General features: G+C 41.9%; 1 protein-coding gene across 1 annotated transcript in view; it reads right to left on the reverse strand.

The window, feature by feature from the left end:
* Positions 1-1,114: 1,114 nt before the first annotated feature.
* Positions 1,115-26,028, reverse strand: part of C3H5orf24 (chromosome 3 C5orf24 homolog) — a 122,353-nt gene continuing 97,439 nt past the window's right edge. The window contains exon 4 of the mRNA XM_040344764.1: positions 1,115-3,992. Within this exon, the coding sequence (XP_040200698.1) occupies positions 3,952-3,992 (41 nt within the window). The 3' untranslated portion in view covers positions 1,115-3,951. The remainder of the gene's footprint in view (positions 3,993-26,028) is intronic.

The following is a 26,028-nucleotide window of genomic DNA, read 5'->3' on the forward strand; positions in this document are numbered from 1 at the left end:
AAAGGAATGCGTGCTTCCTCTAGAACCATTGCAGCGTGGATTGTCCAAGCCATCCAAAGGGCTTATAAGGTGAAAGGTTTGGCTCCTCCGGAAGCGGTAACCGCCCATTCTACTCGGAGCGTTGCCACGTCATGGGCGGCTGCCCGGCATGTTTCTTCAGAAGTGATCTGTAAAGCGGCATCTTGGTCGTCGTTAAACACATTTATGACGCACTATTGCGTAGAACCGGCTTCTTTATCGTCGGTCAATTTTGCTTTACATGTTTTATCTGTTTACAATGTCAATTAAATATTTTCTTTAACCAGCAATTGCCCACCTGGGTGTGTATGGCTAGTCATTTCCCACACGTAGGCTGCCATGGAGTCTGTCAGGAAAAGGGAAAATTTATATGAAATACTTACCGTAATTTTCCTTTCCTGATGGACTCCATGGCAGCAGGAGTTCCCTCCCTTTGCTGGAGTAAGCTATATTACGGAACACAGTCTATGGTGAGAAGCAAAGCTTTATGGGAGTAGAGTCCTATGAGGTATGAGAGGCGGGATTAACCCACACGTAGGCTGCCATGGAGTCCATCAGGAAAGGAAAATTACGGTAAGTATTTCATATACATTTTCCCTTTTCTGACCATTAGGTGAATTCTCAAAAAGTGATAATGCTACATAAGGATTTAAAAAACAAAAAACTGATACTCATCTACATGGGCTCCATTTATAAATATTTCAATAAATCATCCATTTTAATACACAGAAAAAGATAGATCTCCTATACATAATATACACATTGGGAATGTTTAATTTATTTTGGTAGTGAAAATGAAAAAACAATGTAAATAACAAAATAATATACATGACCACATGCTTTAACAAAACAAAATGACATAAGCTAACCAATCAAAAATTAACCATTTCAGCTTTCAGTACTAGAGGGTTAAATATAAATATATAAAAAAAAAACACAACAATGATTAGTTGTCAGTTGCCTCCCAGTTCCTTAAATCTCTGAAGGACTCCGACATACTTGCGTTATGACTTAGAAAAGCACATTATGGGAACATAATGAAAGATGACACAACATTTTAAATTTCAGTACAGTCTAAAAAATTACCACTAATGGGTAATGTGCTCACACGTTTTTTTATTTTTTTAACTGTGAATGTGCATTTCATACGCCATTATACATATTTTGTAAGATAAAATATCTATACAGATTGCTACAACATTCACAGTGATTTGACAGATTAAAACATGGAGAATACCAACAATTTTACAAATGAAGAAAATAAGCAGTATTTTTTCAATCCAATGCAGTAAAGTAGAGTAGATAGTTTATTAGGTTTAATGATCTTTGAAAGAATTGAGTGTTTTACTCCCATCAGGATCATTATATGTCATTAAAAATCCAAAGAAAGAGTAAAAAAAAAATACTGTACCTTTTCTGGATTAATCCAATAGGCCCGAGACCAACACTGCCTTAGCTACATCATAAAAGTAATATAGGAAACCTTTTGGATTTGGATGTCTTAGTTAAACAGTTTAATGTCCTCTAAAAATGAAGAAATCATGTTTATAAATCAGCGTATTTTGAGTTTCAAACTTTTTTCCCCCATCTTTCATCTCTTGCTGGGAGCCGGGGAATGAAATTAGTTTTGATTCAGAAAAAACAGATCAACTAAAGCTTAACTACTGGCACATAAAAGACTCCCATTTTATTCAGTTAGGTAAAGCTTAAATGCAATATTTGCATAATAGTAGAAAAACCCATATCTATCGTTTTATAAGCATCTTGCAATTCCCTGTGCAGCAGGTCTTAAAATGGGCAGTACAGGCTCTACTGCATTGTCCTGTGATGTACAAACATGGAAAAATCTGTAGGTACCCTTTCACGACAAAAGAACAATCCACAGTTTTTTCTAAAATAACTTCAAACTGACCAAAGTAATTGGCTTCCAGCATTGCTTTTTCAATATTTATAAAAAAAAATCATATATTTGACAGACTGTTAAATATCAAAACAAATGAAAATGGCATTGACATAAATGATGGGACCCTATAACCTAAAATTTCATAACACAACCTTTAGAGGCAATTGCTGCAAATAAGTGATTTCTTTAGCTCTCAATGAAATTTCTTCACCTGCCAACAGGTAGTTTGGCTAACTCTTCTTGAGCAAACTGCTCCAGCTGTCTCAAGTTTGAAGGGTGCCATCTCCAGACTGCATTTTCAGCTCTTTCTATAGATGTTCAACAGGATTTAGATCATGTCTCATAAAAGGCTACTTCAGAATAGTCCAATGTTTTGTTCTGAGTATTTCATGGGGGCTTTTAGCTATGTGTTTTAGGTCATACTGTTGGAGGACCTATGATCTGCAAATGAGACATTTCTGACATTGGGTAGTATTTTAAGGTTCAGAATTCCTTGATAGACGCAGCAGCCCCAAAATATAACGTGTCCATGTTTCACAGTAGGGAAGATGTTCCTTTCTTTGAAAGCTACCTTTATTAATCTGTGAACATAGAGCTGACGCAACTTGCCTAGAATGCTTCAGTTTTGTCTCATATGTCCAAAAGGACATTCTCAAAGGAACATTGTGGTATGCTAATGTTCAGTTTTGCAAATCCAGTCTGTCTTTTTTATCTTTCAACAGTTACGCTCGCTTCCTTTGACCTTGGAGATTAGTTTGTACCTATTTGAATGTTTTCCTTGACTCTTTCTACCATATGCACTATCTGTCTGTTGATTCTGGGGTAAATTTCTCTTCCTGCCACATCCAGGAAAGTCTCATACAATTCAAATCACCGTAAACATCTTAATAATTGCAACTGCATCCACAGGAACATCAAAGTTCTCGGAGATCATCTTACAACCTTTTGCCTTTGACATGCCGGTGTACAGTTTTCTTTCTGATCCCCTCAGACAACTCTCTCTTTTGCTTTCTCTGGTCCATGTTCAGTGTGGTAAGTGTGGTGCACACGTGACAACTATTGTCCATTTAAAAAGGCTGACTGATTACAAGATTAAAGACATGATACTAAATTCAGAAAACCGTTCGGACATTTTTGTACAAAAAGCATAATGTTTTTTTTTCACACTTGCTTTGCTTTTTCCTCTATGATATACCAAAGACATGCAAGTATACGTGAGACAACTGCTTTTAATTTTATAATTTTCAGAAGAAATTAAGCAATGTTTTAATGAGTTGTAAGGCTGTAAATATGGAAAACTAGTAGAAGAAAGCAGTGTGAATTCATGCTCATTCATAATCTAGTCAAGGCTGGTGACAAGTAGGTGCATTAGTTAATTGCGGTGTAGAAAAGTTATGCTGTCTAGCAATCTGTTCGCCTGAAGTTCAGCTTCAATTACTTTTAGACAAAAACGTGTAAAAATCCTACTGCAGAATGAGTCTTATCAAATACAGTCAAAAAATAAAATACATTTTTATAACCATAACTGTCATTTAATGATCTATTTCTCTTTAGAAACCCAACTTTTACCATGCCAGGAGTCTGAGGATTATGAATAAAGACCATGCCAAAGCTACTGCCTACAAATGGAAACAAAACTGTATAGGTCCTCGTAGTGGACATATGACATATGAACTCTATTTTTCAACCCATAACAGATTTTAGTTTGACTTCTCTTGGAATTAACATTAGAACGAGAACTGTTTTTCAGCACAAATGTTATATAGTAAGATTTGTTTTTTAATATCATTAGAATAGAAACAGTCTTTTCAGTTCAAAAGATATGTTCATATCAACCTGATGTTGCAGTGCTTTTAATCCATTCAGCTGCCAGAAGGTGACAAAAAAAAAGAGGAAACATTCGGTTGAGCAAAATAACTGGTTAGAATGATCAGCATGTTAGGTTGGTTAAGGGCATTTCCTTTGCTGCATGTGACGCAAAAGAAGTCCAGAATGTACAATGTACAACTTAAAGTCCAGACCATTTTGTCCTATGCTTCGCTGGAACACATGAAGGCTTGCTGCTTTTTTCCTAATAAAAAAAGTATGAGACATCACATCCATGCTTAATTCATACCAAAAACTGTGATATACTGTGCAAAAGAAGACTTAGTAACCTTATGTATATAGATTTCACATATGAATGTATATAGACACTATTCCACTAAGACTACAATATGTTTTGCCCTTGATAAAATACGTTTTTTTTGTTTACCATTTATAAAAAATATTGAATGAATATCAAAGGATATAAAAATTGAAATATTAAACAGTTGCCCATTCTGTTCTGTAGTTGTCTTAGAGTCAGGACCAGATTAACATTAGACACATTACCAAGGTAGAGGCTGAGTTTTCACTAAACAGTTCTTGACCACAAAGTATTTTTTGCCTATCATCATTAACCGATCCCCAACCGGTTCACGCAGATATACTGTGGCAGAATGGCTCTCCTGGGAAAAATCCCATACGGGTACGTCCTTCTCTTGTTCGGCCACCAAAGGCCGTGCGTGCGCCCGATGCGCGTGGCCGGTGGGCACAATCGCGACCTGCCACACACGATCGCGTGCACGAGCATTTGTGTGTATAAACACACAAATCCCTGTGCTGTCAGGGAAGAGGAAACAGCATTTGTTCCTAAGTAGGAAAAACTAGATGTCTCCTCTCCTAGTCACTCCCATCCCCACACAGTTAGAACATACTGAGGGAACACACAGTTAACCCCTTGATCACCCCCTAGTGTTAAGCCCTTCCCTGCCAGTGACATTTACACAGTAATCAGTGCATTTACATATGTCAATGGTCCCAAAAAAGTGTCAAAAGTGTCCGATTTGTCCGTCGCAATGTTGCAGTACCACTAAAAATCGCAGATCACCGACATTAATAGTAAAAAATAAATAAATAATATAAATGCCATAAATCTTTCCCATAGTTTGTAGATGCTATAACTTTTGCGCGAACCAATCACTATACACTTATTGCGATATTTTTTTTACCAAAAATATGTAAAAGAATATTGGCCTAAACTGATGAAGAAATTCGTTTTTTTTTTAAATTGGGGGATATTTATAGCAAAAAATTTTTTTTTTTCAAAATTGTCGTTATTTTTTTGTTTATAGCGCAAAAAATAAAAACCGCAGAGGTGATCAAATACCACCAAAAGAAAGCTATATTTGTGGGGAATTTTTTTTTGTTTGGGTACAGCATTGCATGACCACGCAATTGTCAGTTAAAGCGATGCAGTGCCAAATTGTAAAAAGTGCTCAGGAAGGGGGTAAAATCTTCCGGGGCTGAAGTGGTTAAACATAAAGTCCTAAAATAGAAAGAAGAGGACTTATACAGTCCATGTGCGACATAGTGTACAATATCAAATACAGCTTTATTAATATTGAATAAAAACCAAACAAGTAGATACCCCCTAAGGAGCCGGAGACCATGCTCACCTCAATATTCAAGTCCGTCCAATCTTTTTAAGAAGGGGCAACTTACTGATTACTGAAACAATGTCAACCCCTAAGTGGATATGTGGTTGGTTGCACAGCTTTTTTTCTCAGAAAATAGGTGCAGGAACTCATCCACGACCCCGTTCAGTTTTCACAAACAGTAGAAGGGTCTTAAAGGGGTAATAAATACCAGGATTGTGTTACATACAGAGTGCAGAGCTGTCACTTGTAAACACAAAATTCGGACTTCTGTATTTACAAGTGATTGTGGTGAGCAGGCACCAAAGGGTCTGAGCCAAAGGTGGTGGAACTCAGTTCCCCCAAGTTCCCCCTGAAAAAAAGCCCTGGTTGGTTGTATCAGTATTTCACAAAGGAACTCACACAGCATGCTTTAAATTTTCTTTAAATGCGCTAAAGCTTCAACTCAACCATAATTCTATTCAGAGCACTGATGGATAATGCATATATACAGTATCTCATAAAAGTGAGTACACCCCTCACATTTTTGTAAATATTTTATTATATCTTTTCATGCAACAACACTGAAAACAATTACACTTTGCTACAATATGTAGGAGTTAGTGTACAGCTTGTATAACAGTGTAAATTTGCTGTCCCCTCAAAAAAAACAACACACAGCCATTAACGTCTAAACCGCCGACAACAAAAGTACACCCTTAAGTGAAAATGTCCAAATTGGGCCCAAAGTGTCAATATCTTGTGTGGCCACCATTATTTTCCAGCACTGCCTTAACCCTCTTAGAGTTCACCAGAGCTTCACAGGTTGCCACTGGAGTCCTCTTCTACTTCTCCATGATGAAATCGCAGAGTTGGTGGATGTTCAAAACCTTGCGCTCCTCCACCCTCCGTTTGAGGATGCCCCATAGATGCTCAATAGAGACATTCTGGGCCAGTCCATCACCATAACCCTCAGGTTCTTTAGCAAGGCAGTGGTTGTCTTGGAGGTGTGTTTGGGGTTATCATGTTGGAATACTGCCCTACAGCCCAGTCTCTTAAGGGAGGGGATCATGATCTGCTTCAGTATGTCACAGCACATGTTGGCATTCATGGTTCCCTCAATGAACTGTAGCTCCCCAGTTCAGGCAGCACTCATGCAGTCCCAGACCATGACACTCCCACCACCATGCTTGACTGTAGGCAAGACACACTTGTCTTTGTACTCCTCACCTGGTTACCTCCAAACAAACACTTGACACCATCTGAACCAAATAAGTTCATCTTGGTCTCATCAGACCACAGGACACTTCAGCACACTGTTTGGGGGCCTTCTTGTGAATCATCTTTAAAATAGGCTTCCTTCTGGGAGGACAGTCATGCAGACCAATTTGATGCAGTGTGCGGCGTATGGTCTGAGCACTGACAGGCTGACCCCCACCCTTCAACCTCTGTAGCAATACTGGCAGCACTCATACGTCTATTTCCCAAATACAACCCCTCAACGTCTTTGGTCGACCATGGTGAGGCCTGTTCTGAGTGGAACCTGTCCTGTTAAACCACTGTATGGTCTTGGCCACCACACTGCAGCTCAGTTTCAGGGTCTTGGCAATCTTCTTATAGCCTAGGCCATCTTTATGTAGAACAACAATTCTCTTTTTCAGATCTTCAGAGAGTTCTTCGCCATGAGGTGCCATGTTGAACTTCCAGTGACCAGTATGAGAGAGTAAGAGCGATAACAACAAAACCAAATTTAACACACCTGCTCCCCCTTCACACCTGAGACCTTGTAACACAAGTCACAAGACACAGGGGAGGGAAAATTGCTAATTGGGCCCAATTTGGAAATTTTCACTTAGGGGTTTACTCAGTTTTGTTGCCAGCGGTTTAGACATTAATGGCTGTGTGTTGAGTTATTTTGAAGGGACAGCAAATTTACACTGTTTTACAAGCTGTACACTCACTATTTTATTTTGTAGTAAAGTGTCATTTCTTCAGTGTTGTCACATGAAAACATATATTAAAATATTTACAAAAATGTGAGGGGTGAACTCACTCTTGTGAGATACTGTATGTAAATACTTTGATTAATAAAGAAAGGGGATGAGGTCCCCTTTAAAAAAAAAATAAAAAGACGGCGCTTACTAATCCAAGAAGTAGTTTGACAACTAGAAAAATATAATAAGTCGAAAAATAACTTTATTAGGACTTGAGACAAAAAACACACAGAGCTGTGAGAAACCATCACTAGCAAAAATTCAAAGTATATAAAAGAAGGGTTCTCGCACATAAGCTGTACATGCATCAATAATAGTGACATGAAGTAAATCTAACAATAGCAATAATGTGTAGTGATAAAATTGTAAACAACACAAAAAAAGTCCATATATGTGAAAGGCAGGTAAACTGCCAAAGAGGAGAACAGAAAAAATATTATTAGATGTCCATCGATCTTTGTGCAAAAATAAATGAATAAGTGGCCTGATCACCAGCGTGTCTGGTCTCTCAGAACTCTCACCCCATAAATGAATCAATTCAGCAACAAGGAAATCCATAGAGAGCTTCACCACCATAGACCAAACGGTATTCCCACTTTATATACTTCCACTGGTATCTTTCAGACTTCCTGCAGACTTCATATGTAGTACCACAGTTTACTCAGAATAACTCCTCGATTAGTCCCTTATCGGGCTCCAATAGGGGACCAGGGGGGAGAGAAGACAGAAAAAAAACTCCAATGGTGTAGTATCAAAGATAAGGGAAAGTTTATTTAGGTGTATATGCTCTTACATCAAGTTTTATCATTGCACCCGTTTTTTAATGTTGATGTAAGAGCATTTACACCTAAATAAACATGCCCTTATCTTTGATACTACACCATTGGAGTTTTTTTTCTGTCTCCCCCTGGTCCCCTATTAGAGCCCGAATAGGGACTGATCGAGGAGTTATTCTGAGTAAACTGTGGTACTACATATGAATATAATAAAATATATACTGCGCTGATTCAAAAATGTCAGAAAGTGGCAGCCAACACAAACAAAGGAATAAATTGTGTAAATGAGTGAAAAACAAAAGTGCAGCGCCAAACATGAAAACCTAACCATACAAGGGTATGGCTAGGAACATAAACACAAGTGTAATGTGTCACACATCAAGGTTAAGAGGATAAAACGCTGGTGCGATGTATCCAAACACACGTCTGAGGCCTAGTACACACGAGAGGATTTATCCGCGGATACGGTCCACCGGACCGTTTCTGCGGATAAATCCTCTCGAGGATTTGCGAGGATTTTGATCCGATGGAGTGTACTCACCATCGGATCGAAATCCGCGCTGAAATCCCATCGCGATGACGTGTCGCGCCGACGTGCGCGACGCTGTCATATAAGGAATTCCACACATGCGTCGAATCATTACGACGCATGCGGGGGATTCATTCGGACGGATTGATCCGGTGAGTCTGTACAGACCAGCGGATCAATCCGTTGGGATGGATTCAAGCGGATAGATTTTAAAGCATGTCTTCAAATTTTTATCCGCTTGAAATCCATCCCAGGGGATAAAAATCCACGGAAACAGATCCGCTGGATTGTACACACCAGGGGATCTATCCGCTGGAGCCAGTCCGCGGATCTATTCCAGCGGATGGATCCTCTCGTGTGTACGGGGCCTGAGATGTGAAAAAACAACCAATGAATGATAAAGTTCAAAATAAATGGTGAAAATTCATAAACCACATTTATATTGTGTGTATGGTGTCCATCCCAATAACTCCAGCCTCCAGAGCTTATATGGTGACTGATGTTGGTTGATTTCCAATGCAACAGTAGCTACGATTCCCATTAACAGATGTTTTCAATCATCAAGAGGTAGAGAGATAAGATAACCTTACCAGATGTGGTGGACCCAGCAACACCGTACGGTGGTGGGTCAAACGTGCTTAATCAACCCAAAGGGTGGGGGGCAGCTTCTCTCGATGGCTCTGGACTGTAGCTCTCCACGCTGGTAAAAATCCAAATCAACTGGATCCTGGACATAGAAGTGGTATCCACTGCTTCCTTGTAAGGCATAGGATGGACTCACCATAAAAAAGAAGAAAAAGAAAAAAACAAAAGAGGACGCCTCCTCATAGTGTAAAAAAGCTAAATTTATTGTCCAAAAGGCAAAAAGCCACACATGAACACACTCAGCAATAAAGCAATGCAGATGCGTAAAATCACAGCAAGGAAAAAAAGTCAAAAATGGAAAATAAAAATATAAAAGTCCCTGTATTCAATAAAAAGCACAGTTAGGAATGGCTGGGGCCAATGTATGTGCCCGACCGGTTTCGTGTAATGACACTTCAACTGGGGCATACCAGACATATGAAGTCTGCTCGAAATCTGAAAGAAACCAGTGGAAGTGTAAAGTGGGAATACCGTTTGGTCTATGGTGGTAAAGCTCTCTATGGATTTCCTTGTTGCTGAATTGATTCATTTATGAGGTGAGAGTTCTGAGAGACCAGGCACGCTGGGGATCAGGCCACTTATTCATTTTTTTTTTGCACAAAGATCGATGGACATCTAATAATATTTTTTCTGTTCTCCTCTTTGGCAGTTTACCTGCCTTTCACATATATGGACTTTTTTTGTGTTGGTTACAATTTTATCAGTACACATTATTGCTATTGTTAGATTCACTTCATTGCACTATTATTGATGCATGTACAGCTTATGCGCGAGAACCCTTCTTTTATATATTCTATTTTGGTGTATTGTAAACACTACTAGTTTTTGCTGCATTTCCACTTTTTGTATTTGAGATGTTCACTTATTACTCACAGTAGCGTGAAGGACATCATTTATTAAAAATTCAAAGTAACCTCCACCCCTTACACATTAACCACTTATCGACCAGGCTTTTTCTAGCACTTTGTTTACAAGTTTAAATTAGTATTTTTTGCTACAAAATTACTTATACCCCCAAACATACAGTATATATATTTTTAATAGAGACCCTAGAGAATAAAATGGCAATAGTTGCAATATTTTATGTCACACGACGCAGCAGTTTTGCAGACCCAATTTTTGGGGAAAGAAATACACTTTAATGAATAAAAAAAAACAAAAAAAATAGTTACCCATTTTTTTGTATAATGTAAAATATGGTGTTACGCCAAGTAAGGTCAAAATAACCTCAAATCTCTTTACCTTTAACAGCGAAAGAGTTAAAAGATATATATGGTCTTCCAGCCTGGACCAGAAGTGACGACATGTCGTTCCAGTCCTCCAAGGCCACAGAGTCGAAGAGTGTTAACTGTTTGATCGCCTATGGGAGAAGCCAGCTGCACCGTTGGATCGTTTCTCAGGCAATCCGGTGGAAATATTAAGCTAGAGAAACACCGGTAAGTGGCGGGGATGTCCAATCCAATAAAAAAAAAGTCCGGACAATAACCCTCACAGAATTAAATGACAAATCACCCAGTAACGATATGACCACGAGCCATTCACCCGCTCAAAAGGGAGCATCTGAGTATCATAACAAAATATATTCAGTAAGTGCTGGAGGGATCATGGTACACAAGTTATGCAACAGCATGCTATGCCGGATCTGAAGGAGGTAAAGTGCTGGTCTAACATCACACTTAGATGACACACAAAGACCATTCCATATCGAAGATCCTAAGCACCTGGGAGATGGACTGCGGTTCCCAGTAGTGAGGGCTGTGAGTTACCTGTGCACTACATATTACATCTGTTGCACCTCGGCCAGTGTGAGCATTCAGGCTGGTTATACCATGTAGATCAAGACTCCTGTTAGTGAGATGGTTGCTTTATCCTGCACAAATCTATAATGCTGGATCATAAACCATTGATTGTGGTAACTCAGCTCTCCTTCTAAGGAGGATTGTTCCCCCAATGATATTCGGATCAGCTGTGTTAGATCAGCTGGTATATATGAGCAGATTGCGTGTCAGTAGATTTAACAAATTTAAAGCTGCCAATTTAGCTAACTACTTATCTGGGGGCTTTCAGACTTGCTATATATGGGTCTAAGCACTATCACTTGACGACACCTCAGTATGGAACAATAGGATTTTTATAACAGCTTACCTGTAAAATTATTCTCGAAGGTATATCACGGGACACAGAGCACCAGTAATTACTACATGGGTTATGGGCCACCTTCAGGTAATGGACACTGGCATAACCAAGACCGGAAGTCCCCTTCTATATAACCCCCCCCCCCCACATGGGGAGTACTTCAGTTTTGTAGCACAGCAATATATATATAATAATCCCAAAAGAGAGGAATCTGTGTCCCATGATGTACCTTCAAGAAAAGGATTTTACAGGTAAGCTGTTATAAAAATCCTATTTTCTTTTAGTACATCACGGACACAGAGCACCAGTAATTACTACATGGGATGTCCCAAAGCAATGCCATCTAAGGGGAGTGAGACACCAAAAAATAAAGCAGCCCTCTGTCAGTCAAGAGGACCTATACTGCCACCTGCAAAACACTGCGCCCAAAGGCGGTATCCTCCTGGTAAAATTTTGTGAATGTATGAACAGATGACTAAGTTGTCGCCTTGCATACTTGAGCTATGGAGGCCTGGTGATGCACTGCCCAAGAAGTGTGCTCTAAAACGGAAAGGCTGAACTTTCCCTTGTAGATCATAAGCTTGAGTAATAATCTGACAAACCCATCCAGAGATGGTCGATTTGGATGCTGCCTGTCCCCTCCTGGCAATACGAACAATGCATCCATTTTCCGAATCTGAGCAGTTGCTTCCAGATAGAAGCTAACTGCTCTCACTACATCAAGAGAATGTAATGACTGCTGAACTTGGCTCTGGAAAAAATCAAGGCAGCAAAATATCCTGGTTCAAATAAAAACTGGATACTACTTTAGGCAGAAAAGATGGCCAGGGACCTAACACCACCTGCCAGCTCCGAGAATCTTTTTGCGGAAGTTACCACAATTAAAAATACTAGCTTCCTTGTGACCATGGGTAATGGGGCATCACACATCGGCTCAAAGGGAAGCCCCTGAAGGACTGAAAAGACCAGATTCAGATCCCATGGGCAGATTGGCGATTTAATCTGTGGATTTATGTGCGTTACACATTCCATAAAGGCCTGTACTAGGGCGTGAGAAGCAAGAGCCGAGACTTGACCTTTAATTGTACTTAATGCTAGCTTCATCTCTACTCCCAACTGTAGAAAATCTAGAATCCTGCTTATGCTATACTTGCGAGGATGTCATCCCTTGTTTTTATAACAAGAAACATAGACCCTATACTAGATAGCTCTAGAAGCCGGCTTCCTAGCCTCAATCAGGGTGGTTACCACTGAGCTTGAAAGCTCCTGATCTTTTAGAACGAGGGCCTCAACAGCCAAACCGTCAAATTCAGTGTCTGTAAGGCAGGGTGGAATATCGGCCCTTGTGACAGCAGATCCTGGCGGGCTGATAGAACCCAAGGATCAATCTCCACATACCAAGACCTCCTGGGCCACGCCAATCACGGTTGTGTTCCCCTTTGATCCTGTGCAGCAGACGTGGGAGCAACTGACTGAACGGAATGCATAAATCAGAGAAAACTGATCCCAAGGGGTTACTAATGCATCTGTACTGCAAGCGAGCGGGTCCCTTGTCCGGGACACAAACTTGCTTAGCTTCGCGTTGAACCTGGATGCAAAAAGATCCACGTCCAGGGTACCCCATCTCAGGCAAATGGCCAGAAAGACATCTGGATGTAGGGACCATTCCCCTGGGAGCAATGGTTGGTGGCTTAAGAAGTCTGCCTGCCAATTTTCTACCCCTGGGATGAACACCGCAGATAGGCAAGGAACATGTTCCTCTGCCCAAACCAGTATATGGTCCACCTCTCTCTGGGCTGCCCGACGCTTGGTGCCACCCTGGTGATTGATATAGGCCACTGCCGTGGCATTGTCGGACTGAATCCTGACAGGGTATCCCCGTAGTCTGCCCAACCAAGCTCTTAGGGCCAGGCGTACTGCCCGAATTTCTAAAATGTTGATGGGCAAAGTCTTTTCGGACTCTGACCATTCCCCCTGAACAACATTATCTTCTAGTATTGCTCCCCAGCCTACAAGGCTGGCATCGGTTGTCACTATCTTTCAAGTGATCGGTATGAAGGTTTTCCCCTTCTGCAAATTCTCGGCTAGTAGCCACCACTTGAGACTTTGGCGTACGCTCAAAGTCAAATGCATTGGACAATCCAAATCCTAGTTTCACTTGCTCCAGGCAGACAGCATAAGGTACTGCTTTAAATGAAGCTACCATCTTCCCCAACAGTCTCATACAGAGACGGATGAGAGGCTCTTTCCTTTTCCCAAATGTGCGCACCAGATCTATTATTGCGCAGATTTTTGCCTGGGGTAAGAACACCTTCTTGTGGGCTGTGTCTACCACCAGACCCAAGTACTCCAGTCTTTTTACTGGTCGTAAGGATGACTTTTCTAGGTTGATAATCCAACCCAGATGCTCCAGATACCCGACCATGCTGGCTACACTCAGATCCAGACCCTTTATGGACTGATTGATCAGTAATAGGTCATCTAGGTAGTATACCTTTACCACTATACCCTGGGCTCTTAGCCTTGCTAACAGCGGAGCCAGTACCTTTGTAAACACCCGTGGTGTGGTGGCCAACCCGAATGGGCAAAGCCACAAACTGAAAGTATTGCTGCTTCACCTCGAATCGCAGGAACTTCTGGTAAGCAGGGAAAATTGGAACATGGAGATATGCGTCCTTGATGTCTATTGACACTAAGAACTCTCCTCCCCAAAGAGAGGACACTACTGACCGAATTGATTCCATGCGAAAGGAGCAGATGTTTAGAAATTGGTTCAGACCTTTGAGACCTAAAATGGGTCTGACATCCCCGTTTGGTTATTGTAAAGAGATTTGAGTAAAATTCTCTTGTGTTCTCTTGAGGGGGTCTCTATGATCACCCCTTGAGATAGCAACCGGTCTAGTGCCAAAAACAATGAGGCCCTTTTTTACCAGATCCTTGGAAATGCTCGATTTTAGAAAACGAGGTGGAGGAAATTCCCAAAATTCTAGCTTGTAACCTAGAGAAACTATAGAGATGACTCATCTGTCTTGGATCTCCTCCTGCCAGGCTCCTGCAAACTGCAGGAGCCTTCCGCCCACTCGTGCGAGCAGGGGCGCCCCTTCATAAGGAGGTATTGGGACTCTGTTTTGCAGATTTTTGTCCCCAGGACTTCTTCTGTCCCTGAAATTTGCTTTGGGGCCATCCTCTTGGTGCTGACGGCGGAGGCCATCGTGACTGCCTGGAGGCTGAGACGACGATGGAGAGGCAGAACGTTTAAATGAAGGACGCTTACTTCTTCTCTTTACAGGATGAAGGGTATTCTTTCCACCCGAGATCTTCTGGATGTACTTATCCAAGTCATCCCCAAATAAACACTCTCCATGAAAAGGAAACCCAGTCAACAGCTTCTTACAAGGCAACTCTGCTGACCAATGCTTAATCCATAGTACTCTTCGCATGTGCACCAGCAGAAGAGCGAGACGTGATGTCTGATGGATGGAATCCTTAATGGTGTCAACTGCAAAACAAAGGGCCTTAGGAAGCTCCGGGACCTCTTCCCCTCTGACGGCCTGTTTCACTTTATCCTTAAGGAATTGACAGATGCCATTAGCTGCTATCGCAGGCTTTAAGCAATAACCAGTCTTTTATCCACTGGATCTGTAAACACCTGAACATTGTCGACTGGACAAGTAATACTTTTATTCAGGGAAGAAACAGCACTCCGTTTCCTAGTGAATTTCTCCTCCAAAAAAAAAATCTGAGAGAATCTTTAGGAGGAATAAAATGCCTGTCTGGGTATTCCCAGTCAGCATAAATAAGCTGTTCCAGCAACGGGCGCATAGGAAAAGCATGTGCCCCTTGAGGAGGCCTTAGAGAACTCTGTCAGAGAGGAAAAGGGGGCCTCAGCCGACTCTGTTAGGGGCAACTTATAACCAATATCAGTGAGCGAATGAATTAACAACCTTTGAGACTGTGAGGTTTACGAAGGGTTCCTCCGGGGCTGAGCCCTCTAATGAGGGACCATCCTCATACCCTTTCAATGGGTCCTCCTAAAGGCACATCTGAATCCTCTACCCACTCCTGATCCGCAGCCAACGGTCCAGGGGAAGGGGACCTGTTGCATTTTTTCCCAGACTGGGAGGTGGACGCGATCAAACTAGCCAACTTACCCTCCAAACCAGCCAAAGTCGTAGCCAAGTCATCTTTAGTGACATATGCAGAGGCTGGGGTGTTGGAGATAGCTACAATGCCTGACAAGGGTTCAGCTTGGTCAACCATTTTAGGTCTTACAGGGGGAAGCAGGTGCCATGGAGGCACGACTAGGGTTCCCAGGACCTGACCACTGCGCTTTTGCACCCTTCTCCGTTTTTGCCCCTCTCCTTAGCAATCTTAATATGCCGCTATCAAATGCCACAGCTCAGATGCTAAACAGATGAGTCTTCAAAAATGCCTGTTTCCGAGTGCTTACATGCCCTGTGAAAAAGTGTCTCTCAGTCGCACACCTGTATTCGCACGGCTTAAATTTATAACAATTGCCGCTCCCCGCCCCTGTGGCGTCCCTTTCTCATAAGAAGAAGGTTCTCTTTGTTTGCATGCGCAAGCAGCGATCCACTTAGAGGGAGGGAGGGGGGAGAAGTCTCACTGCTGGTGGAACCCCAAACTTCCCCCCTTAGGTGGCTGACGAACTGAGAGGGAAAGGCAGCCCTCCTCCATAAGCGCTGACTGACAGACCTTAATTGACAGGGTCCACTTTAATTTATAGGGTCCACTGCCTTGGACCTGTAGGGCGCACTGCCAGAGCAACCTGTGGCAGAGCAATGTGACCAAGGCACTGGATCCCAGGGCCCAAATCTCCAAAGAAAAGCGTTACAGGGAAAACCTCTTTCTTCGGTATCGAGGCTCAGGTACCATCCACTTTTGCCTTTGTTTTGGCTTTTTGAATAGATCTGATTATACAGTTCCCTACTGGGAGCACACTGTTAACCGTGGCCAACACCTTAGACACTGGCAAAAAAACTGAGGTACTCCCTATGTGGGAGAGGTTATATAGAGGGGGACTTCCAGTCTTTATTATGCCAATGTCCATCACCTGAAGTGGCCCATAACCCATGTAGTAATGACCTGTGAAAAGAAATATAAATCCTTGTTAACAGGACCCCGTTTTCTTTTCTGGCTCGTCAATGAAATACTTTTCCTGAATAGGAGCTAACAAGCATATTGCCAAGTCTATTAACCTTGCACTTGAATGACTGCTGCTTAATAACAATCACATTGCTACACTTCAAGCTCACTTTATACAGCAGGCATTTTTCATCAATAGTATTTTAGCTGGATACAAGGGTTTTTTACAACATGAGCTGATGTGATAATTACTTTGTACTTATTGGCAAATTGCCTGGAACTTTTGTTCTATGATCCCTCCACCACTTATTGAATATATTTTGTTACAATACTGAGATGCTCCTTTTTGAGTGGATGAATGGCACGTGGTCATATCATTACTGGGTGATTTATCATTTAATTCTGTCATGGTTATTGGCCGAGTTTTTTACTGGCTTGACAACATTGTCAATTTTTTGATTTGTGAGGGTTGGAGGTTACTTTGAATTTATGCTAGAGATGGTTTCTCACAGCTTTGTTTTTGTTTTTTTCTTAAGTTCTAATAAGTTATTTTTATAGTATAGTTATGTTTCTAGTTGTCAAACTACTTGGATTAGTAAAGCATCATCTTCTTAAAAGGGAACCTCATCCCCTTTCTTTATTAATCACTGTGGGCCAGATCCAGATAGGAGATACGACGGCGTATCTCCTGATACGCCGTCGTATCTCCAAGACCGGCCGGTCGTATCTATGCGACTGATTCATAGAATAAGTTACTCATAGATATCCCTAAGATCCGACAGGTGTAAGTGACTTACACCGTCGGATCTTAGGCTGCAATTCCAGGCCGGCCGCTAGGTGGCGCTTCCGTGTCTTTTACACGTCGAATATGCTAATGAGCATTTACGCCGATTCAGAAACGAACGACCGCCTGGCACTTTTTTTTTACGTTGTTTGCGTTCTGCTTTTTCCGGCGGAAAGTTACCCCTGCTATAGCAGGGGTAAGTGCGGCGTATCCTATGTTAAGTATGGCCGTCGTTCCCGCGCCGAGTTTTGAATTTTTTACATTGTTTGCGTAAGTCGTTCGCGAATACGGCCGGACGTAATTTACATAAACGTTGAAACCAATGACGTCCTTGCGACGTCATTTGGAGCAATGCACGCTGGGAAAATTTCCGGACGGCGCATGCGCTGTTCGATCGGCGCGGGGACGCGCCAGATTTGAATAGTACACTCCCCCTAGCCGCGGAATTTGAATTCCGCCGGGGGATTTACGATACGCTGCCGCAAGTTTTGAGGTAAGTGCTTTCCGAATTAAGCACTCGCCTCAAAAACTTGCAGCGGCGGATCGTAAATCAGATAGGTTAGCGGATCTAAAGATCCGCTAACCTATCTGAATCCAGCCCTGTGTCTTTTAGGTGCATTAATCTCCACCAAATAGGCGAGTTAGTGGACAGAATACTGACACCCCCCCCCACCCTTTTTGTGGATACTGCATTGAGCAATACCCCATTTGATTTTCTTATAAGTAAATGAATGATCACTGTAATCCTATTTTGTTACGCAAGATGCAGGTGTTCGCTACTCCATTTGCATTCTAGTCTTAACTTGATACTACGAATATCCTTATTGCTGAGCAAATGTGGACAGCATGGTGTGTCTTATTTTTAAATGTAAGTTTACTTACTTTTTATTGACTTATTATATAAGAATAAAATATTTTTGATATTGTGCAATATGATTGTATAAATCCTCTTTCTGTATTTGATATTGTTACAGTATCTCACAAACGTGAGTACACCCCTCACATCTTTGTAAATATTTTATTATATCTTTTCATGTGACAACACTGAAAAAATGATACTTTGCTACAATGTAAAGTAGTGAGTGTACCGCTTTTATTACAGTGTAAATTTGCTGTCCCCTCAAAATAACTCAACACAGCCAATAATGTCTAAACCGCTGGCAACAAAAGTGAGTACACCCCTAAGTGAAAATGTCCAAATTGGGTTCAAAGTGTCAATATTTTGTGTGGCCACCATTGTTCTCCAGCACTGCCTTAGCCCTCTTGGGCACAGAGTTCACCAGAGCTTCACAGGTTGCCTCTTCCACTCCTCCAGGACAACATCATGGAGCTGGCGGATGTTCGAGATCTTACCTTCCGTTTGAGGATGCCCCACATATGCTCAATAGGATTTAGGTCTGGAGACATTATTAGCCAGTCCACCACCTTTACCCTTAGAATATTTAACGAGGCAGTGGGCATGTTTGGGGTCGTTATGTTGGAATACTGCCCTGCTGCGGCACCAGTCTTCGAAGGGAGGGGATCATGATCTGCTTCAATATGTCACAGCACATGTTGGCATTCATGGTTCCCTCAATGAACTGTAGCTCCCCAGTGCCAGCAGCACTCATACAGCCCCAGACCATGACACTCCCACCACCATGCTTGACTGCAGGCAAGACACACTTGTCTTTGTACTCTTCACCTGGTTACCTCCAAACACACACTTGACACTATCTTCTTTGTCATGAGGTGCCATGTTGAATTTCCAGAGACCAGTATGATAGAGTGAGAGGAATAACACCAAATTTAATACACCTGCTCCCCATTCACACCTGAGACCTTGTAACACTAACGAGTAACATGACACCTGAGAGGGAAAATAGCTAATTGGGCCCAATTTGGACATTTTCACTTAGAGGTGTACTCACTTTTGTTGCCAGCGGTTTAGACATTAATGGCTGTGTGTTGAAGTACTTTGAGAGGACAGAAACTTTACACTGCAATACAAGCTGTACATTCACTACTTTACATTGTAGCAAAGTGCAAGTTGTCCCATGAAAAGATATAATAAAATATTTACAAAAATGTGCGGGGTGTACTAACTTTTGTGAGATACTTATATAGTAAGGGGATGAGGTCCCCTTTAAAAAAAAAAAAAAAGACAATGCTTACTAATCCAAGTAGTTTGACAACTAGAAAAATACAATAAGTTGAAAAATAACTTTATTAGGACTTAAAGCGGAGGTTCACACAAAAAGTGAACCTCTGTTTTTCAGAATCCCCCCCCCCTCCGGTGTCACATTTGGCACCTTTCAGGGGGGAGGGGGTGCAGATACCGGTATAATACAGGTATTTGCATCCACTTCCGGGCATAGATATCCGCAGAATCTGTGGATAATCTATGCCACTTTCTGTGTCCCCCGCTGTCTTCTGGGAAATAAAAAACAGGAGGGACCACTTTGATTGCGCAGCGCGACTTGCACATGTGCAGTAGGGAATCGGTAAGTGAAGCCGCAAGGCTTCATTTCCTTATTCCCTTGGCGAAGATGGCGTGGCAGCATCTGAGGACCGAGAGACACGTCAGCCTCGGGTGCCGACATCGCAGGCGCGCTGGACAGGTAAGTGTCCATATTTTAAAAGTCAGCAGCTGCAGTATTTGTAGCTGTTGGCTTTAAAAAAAAAAAAAAAACTTGGCGGACCTCCGCTTTAAGACAGAGGCAGCTTATGCTTTTGCCCTATATTTTTTTAAATGTCCCTGTATCTGACAAGATGGTGATTATTGTGCGACCTGGGGCCTCTATGGATGGTTCATACAGGTTTAAGAATGTGCGGTCTACTGAACACGCCTGGTGTCCACAGGTAACCAAATGTTCTGTCACTACGAGGTCTACCCGTTGTCTTGTCAACACTTCTTTGTTACGTGTATCTTGTTTCTCAATAAAAATTTACTAAACAAAAAAAAAGAGACTTAAGACCAAAAACACACAAAGCTGTGAGAAACCATCACAAACCGTACACTCGCTACTTTACATTGTAGCAAAGTGTAATTTCTTCAGTGTTGTCACATGAAAAGATATAATAAAATATTTACAAAAATTTAAGAGGTGTACTTTTGTGAGATACTGTATCTTTTTGTTTGGAACTAGAACTGGTAGCAGAGTCGACACATGCAAATTCCAATGCTCTGAAGCAGTTTTTCCTCTAGTTTCAAAAACGAAAAAAAAAATGTATTTAGGCAATGTCACAATATTTTAAACTGGTAAAAGCCATTTCAAACAAAGGAAATTTGTTCTGTTTTAAAGTATATTCTAGCAGACTGGCATTTTGAATTTCAAACTTTGTACAACTGCAGATAACAGCAATGGAATTCAGCACTGCCTGGGGGCTCTTATCCAATATAGCATTGATTGAGCCAATTTTGCTCAGCTGCAAATTATGGTTCTAATGAGTTTTAGCATAGTTAAAGGGTAACTCCACTTTTGTGGCGAAAAAAATAGCAAAGAAAAAATTATTTAGCATATACAATTGCGTTACAAGTCAGCACTAAGATAAACGTCAGATTTTAGGCATCCTCTGCAACAAATTCTTTGTTTTTTGGTGAGATACTCCCAATAGGAAATCATGTCTAGACATGATTTCCTATTGGGAGTATCTCAACCAAAAAAAAAACCTTCAGGTGCTGCAGCTGATTGAGAATTGTGAAACCACTCCTATTAGACTGACTTTCCCACATGGACACAGACAAACACACAGTGATTTCAGAACAACAAAAGGTAGGAATCTGCGACAAATTATATAGATCACCCAGAGGGGATGTTTTTTTCCTCAACAAAAGTGGAGTTACTATTTAGCATCATATCACCACTGTTTGAAGACACACATACCCCAACTTATAATAACTGCAGCAGTAGTGACACTATTCAGTAAATGAGAATTATTTCAGCTGTCAAAGCACAAGATACAATATTACTGCAGATAAACGCACTCAATTCACTACTGCATTTTTTTCTGGGAGAATTGTGTTTCTAAATCTATTTCTTGAATGTATAGCAGAGCAAAATTCCCTCAACTTGTGTTGTATATGTTTTTATGCAATTGATGTTGTTGTACAATAAGCTATCCAAGCTACACTGCAGCCTTATTTTCAGCTTTCATCTAATGCTTTTCATCTTTTCATATTACACTGGCTTGGTAACAACTGGCCAGTGGAAGCTTGACATAGTAGACTGTATAAATGTAAAGGAGAACCTATGTTCAGCTTTAGGCTGGGTTCACACTTGTCCGACAACGGTCCTACATTGGGAGCTCATGTAGCATGACGTGTGAAAATCAATGTTTCCCTATGAGAGCTGTCTTAACTGGTCCTACACAAGTCGGTCCGACTTTGAAAATGCTCCCTGTACTACTTTGGTCCTACTTCAGCCCATTGAATATCATTGAAGTCGGACCAAAGTAGGAGCCTTGTCCTAACCATCCGACTTTTGACATCCGACTTGTGATTACAGCAGCAGTAAAAGGAATTTATCTCACTCTGGGATTGTTTTGATTGGTCAAAGAACAAGTCAGACTATCACAAAGTCGGATCAAAGTAGTATCCTGTTCATGAAAGTAGGATGGATGTAGGACCAATGTAGGATCGATGTAGGACCAATGTAGGATCAGTGTAGGACCAATGTAGCAGAGCAAAGTAGGATGAAAGTAGTGTAGTAGTGTGAACCCAGCCTCAGGCTGGGTTCACACTACTACACTACTTTCATCCTACTTTGCTCTGCTACATCGGTCCTACATTTATCCTACATTGGTCCTACATCCATCCTACTTTCATGAACAGGATACTACTTTGGTCCGACTTCAATGATATTCAATGGGTTGAAGTAGGATCAATGTAGGACCAAAAGTAGTACAGGGAGCATTTTCAAAGTCGGACCGACTTGTGTAGGACGCTACAAGATGCTCTCATAGGGAAACATTGAACACAGAGCAAAGTAGGATGAAAGTAGTGTAGTAGTGCGAACCCAGCCTCAGGCTGGGTTCACACTACTACACTACTTTCATCCTACTTTGCTCTGCTACATTGGTCCTACATTTATCCTACATTGGTCCTACATCCATCCTACTTTCATGAACAGGATACTACTTTGGTCCGACTTCAATGATATTCAATGGGTTGAAGTAGGATCAATGTAGGACCAAAAGTAGTACAGGGAGCATTTTCAAAGTCGGACCGACTTGTGTAGGACCAGTTAAGACGGCTCTCATAGGGAAACCTTGATTTTCACACGTCATGCTACATGAGGCTCCCAATGTAGGACCGTTTGTCGGACAAGTGTGAACCCAGCCTCAAAAGCAATTGGTTGCCAATGCACCTCAGCAGCCAATTAACAGACATAATTCTTTATTTCTGATGCACATCAGGGCACTAAACGAGGCAGAGCAGAGAGCAGTGACAGGCTCTGTTCAGAGCTGACCAAAAACTGAGCAATCAGAGGTCATGAGCCAGCAGGGGACAGCATCAGACCAACACAAGACATGGAGGGGAGTATAGATCTTAAATGGGTAGTAAACCCTTGTGGTTTTTCATCTTAATCCATTCTGTGCTTTAAAGTGAAAAACCTTATGTAGTGCAGCAACCCCCCTTTTACTTACCTGAACCCGATCTTTCCATCGACGAGAACGAGCCCAGCAGCTCCAGCCGCTATCTCGGGTCCTCATTGGACAGATTGGCTCCCGCTGCTGTCAATCAAATCCAGTGACACGCTAGGGGCGGGGCCAAGTCTTGCTGTCTGTGTCAATGGACCCAGCAGGACCTTGGGAGCACGCCTGCACGAGTGCCCCCTTGGAAAGCGGGTCTGCGAGGAGGCACTCGCTGCGGGAAGGAGCCAGAAAAGGAGGATCAGGGCCACTCTGTGCAAAACCCTTGCACAGGGGAGATAAGTATAACATAACATGCTTGTTATTTTAAAAATAAAAACAGAACCTTTAATTTTTTTAACCGGTTCCCGACTGACTCATGCAGATATACTGTGACAGACTGTCTCTCCTGGGCGAAATCCCATACATATACGGCTTTGCCCAGGAGAGCCACCAGAGCCCAAGCGCCCGCTGCACAGCGGGGAACCCGATGCACATGGCCAATGGGCGAGATCGCGTGCACAAACGATAGCACGGAGGTTTGTGTGTGTAAACACACAAATCCCTTTGCTATCAGAGGAGAGAAGACAGATCGCGTGTTTCTACAAAGTAGAAACAGCGATCTGTTATCTATCCAAGAAAGAAGACTGGAAAAATGGGGGGGAAAACTGCGCTAAACAAAAAATGTGCAAATGCTGCCAGTACCAAAAAAATGTAGATCCAATTTCAAAGGATATGTTAAAAGATGAGGTACGGCGCAAAAACAATTGCGTGAAGGTTTGGTAATGATACCAAAAATACAAAACTATTGAGTATAATGAAAATAAAAATAAAAACAGATTTGAAAAAACACAAACTAGGCGTGATTGAAACAAATAATAAATGGTTAATAATGACAAAATAAGTGACTGACACTCAGTGAAAAATCCAGAGAATGTGACATGAGCTCAAAATAAAAAATTGAAAAAGTCCATGAAACAATCCCACGTGAAGTAAGAATAAGAAATTAATCCAGATTCTTCTTATATTAGGTGATGAAATAGCAGGAGTTAAAACTTGCTGCACCAAATAAACACCAAAGTGTTTGGTGTTTATTTGGTCGCTGCATTGCGATTCGGGTGTCCTCGAAGCGGCACCGATGCATGCGATCGTAATAATCGATGCCTAGCCCCGCCCCCTCCCGGGAGAGCGCTCCGTGCAGCCTATACCTAATTTCCTACTGTTTCCTACTGCCATGTGACTTCCCGACCCGCCTCTCTCCTCTGAGCTCTCACGTCCCTCCAGCCCCGCCCACTGACTGTAGCTATCGAGCTCAGAGGAGAGGCGGGAGGGGCTGAAGCCAGAGAGATGTGAGACGTGAGAGATGATAGGAGAGAGAGAACGTCCACATCAAACAGATCAGGGGGCAGAGCCGAGTGTTTAACTATCAATCTGCTGGCTTCGTCCTGTATCCCGGGACAAGCCAAGAACAGAGCTGCATTTCAGCTACCTGCTCTCTCAGCTTTATGGCCACGTTCGGGCAGCATGACATAAGAAGAAAGAAAATATTGCTGGGTGTTTTGGTAGAAGCAAGAGCTAAGTTTTCAAGGTAATGAAAACGTTTAAAATAACATGTGGTAGGAATCACAGACCCAGGGAAAGTTTCTTCTACTGCAGTTTAACTCAGAGACAAACTGTTTTTTTTTTTAATGTGACTACAGACAAAATAGAAGAATGAAAATTATATTAAATATTTCATACATTCACTGTTGTGTAACACTTTCTGCTCCCCATGCTGTCTCCCAGCTCCACCATTAATAGAGTAACCATAGCCAAAGCAGACCATGCAATAGGGTTGGAGCTCAAAAGAACAGGGGTCCCAGTACTGTCTGGCTACACAGTGGTTTAAGCAGATAGAAAACACATTCTAATGTGGACAAATTTTATATATATATATTAGGGGTGTCGAATTGGCGGACTGTTCTGGGCAGTCACATGAGCGCGGCATATACAAACACTGAGATCATCTCCTGTACTATGTCTGTCTGCAGTCTCTGACCATCTCCTGTACTATGTCTGCAGTCTCTGATCATCTCCTGTACTATGTCCGCAGTCTCTGATCATCTCCTGTACTATGTCCGCAGCTCTCTGATCATCTCCTGTACTATGTCTGCAGTTCTCTGATCATCTCCTGTACTATGTCCGCAGTCTCTGATCATCTCCTGTACTATGTCTGCAGTCTCTGATCATCTCCTGTACTATATCTGCAGTCTCTGATCATCTCCTGTACAATGTCCGCAGTTCTCTGATCATCTCCTGTACTATGTCTGCAGTCTCTGATCATCTCTTGTACTATGTCTGCAGTCTCTGATCATCTCCTGTACTATGTCCGCAGTTCTCTGACCATCTCCTGTACTATGCCCGCAGTCTCCGATCATCTCCTGTACTATGTCTGCAGTCTTTGATCATCTCATTTAGTATTTTGGGGGGAGAGCCATGCGCACTTGCGCTGCAATCGTGATGCATCGCGGAATCGAATCAAATCGTGGACTTGATAATCGTAATCGCATCGAATCGTGAGACCGGTGAAGATGCGCAGCCCTACTGTGAAGGCACCAGACCCTAAGAAGGGGTGAAAAAGTTGGTGAGTGCGGGGTGTATAAGAGCACGGATTGCAGTGATCACAGCATACAACAAGAGCACTCAGCACTTTTAGAATCACTCAGCACTTGGCAATTGGATTTGTTTACTTCCAATAAGGACATCTCTTAAAGGGTTAACATAGGTACAGTAATTTCACGTTTTGCACATTTTCTTTACCTAGCAGTGTTTACATAGGCACAATAGCACTTTAATTTGCACAGCACTGTGATATATATTTTATGTAATTATTTTTTTTTTTCATAGCTGCATTTATAATATATACTGTGGAATCATTATAGTAGTTTACACAGGCACTTGGTACTTTGGATTGTTTAGCACTTTGTGTATATTTTGCACACTGCACCTTACACTAGGAGCCTCTTTTATGGAGCATTTGTCTCCGTAGGACCAGCGCCAACTCTACTTTCTTTTTCTTTTACATGACTGGTCTCACTGACATACAAGAAA

The sequence above is a fragment of the Rana temporaria genome, chromosome 3 (assembly GCF_905171775.1).
Source record: "Rana temporaria chromosome 3, aRanTem1.1, whole genome shotgun sequence".
NCBI lineage: Eukaryota > Metazoa > Chordata > Amphibia > Anura > Ranidae > Rana > Rana temporaria.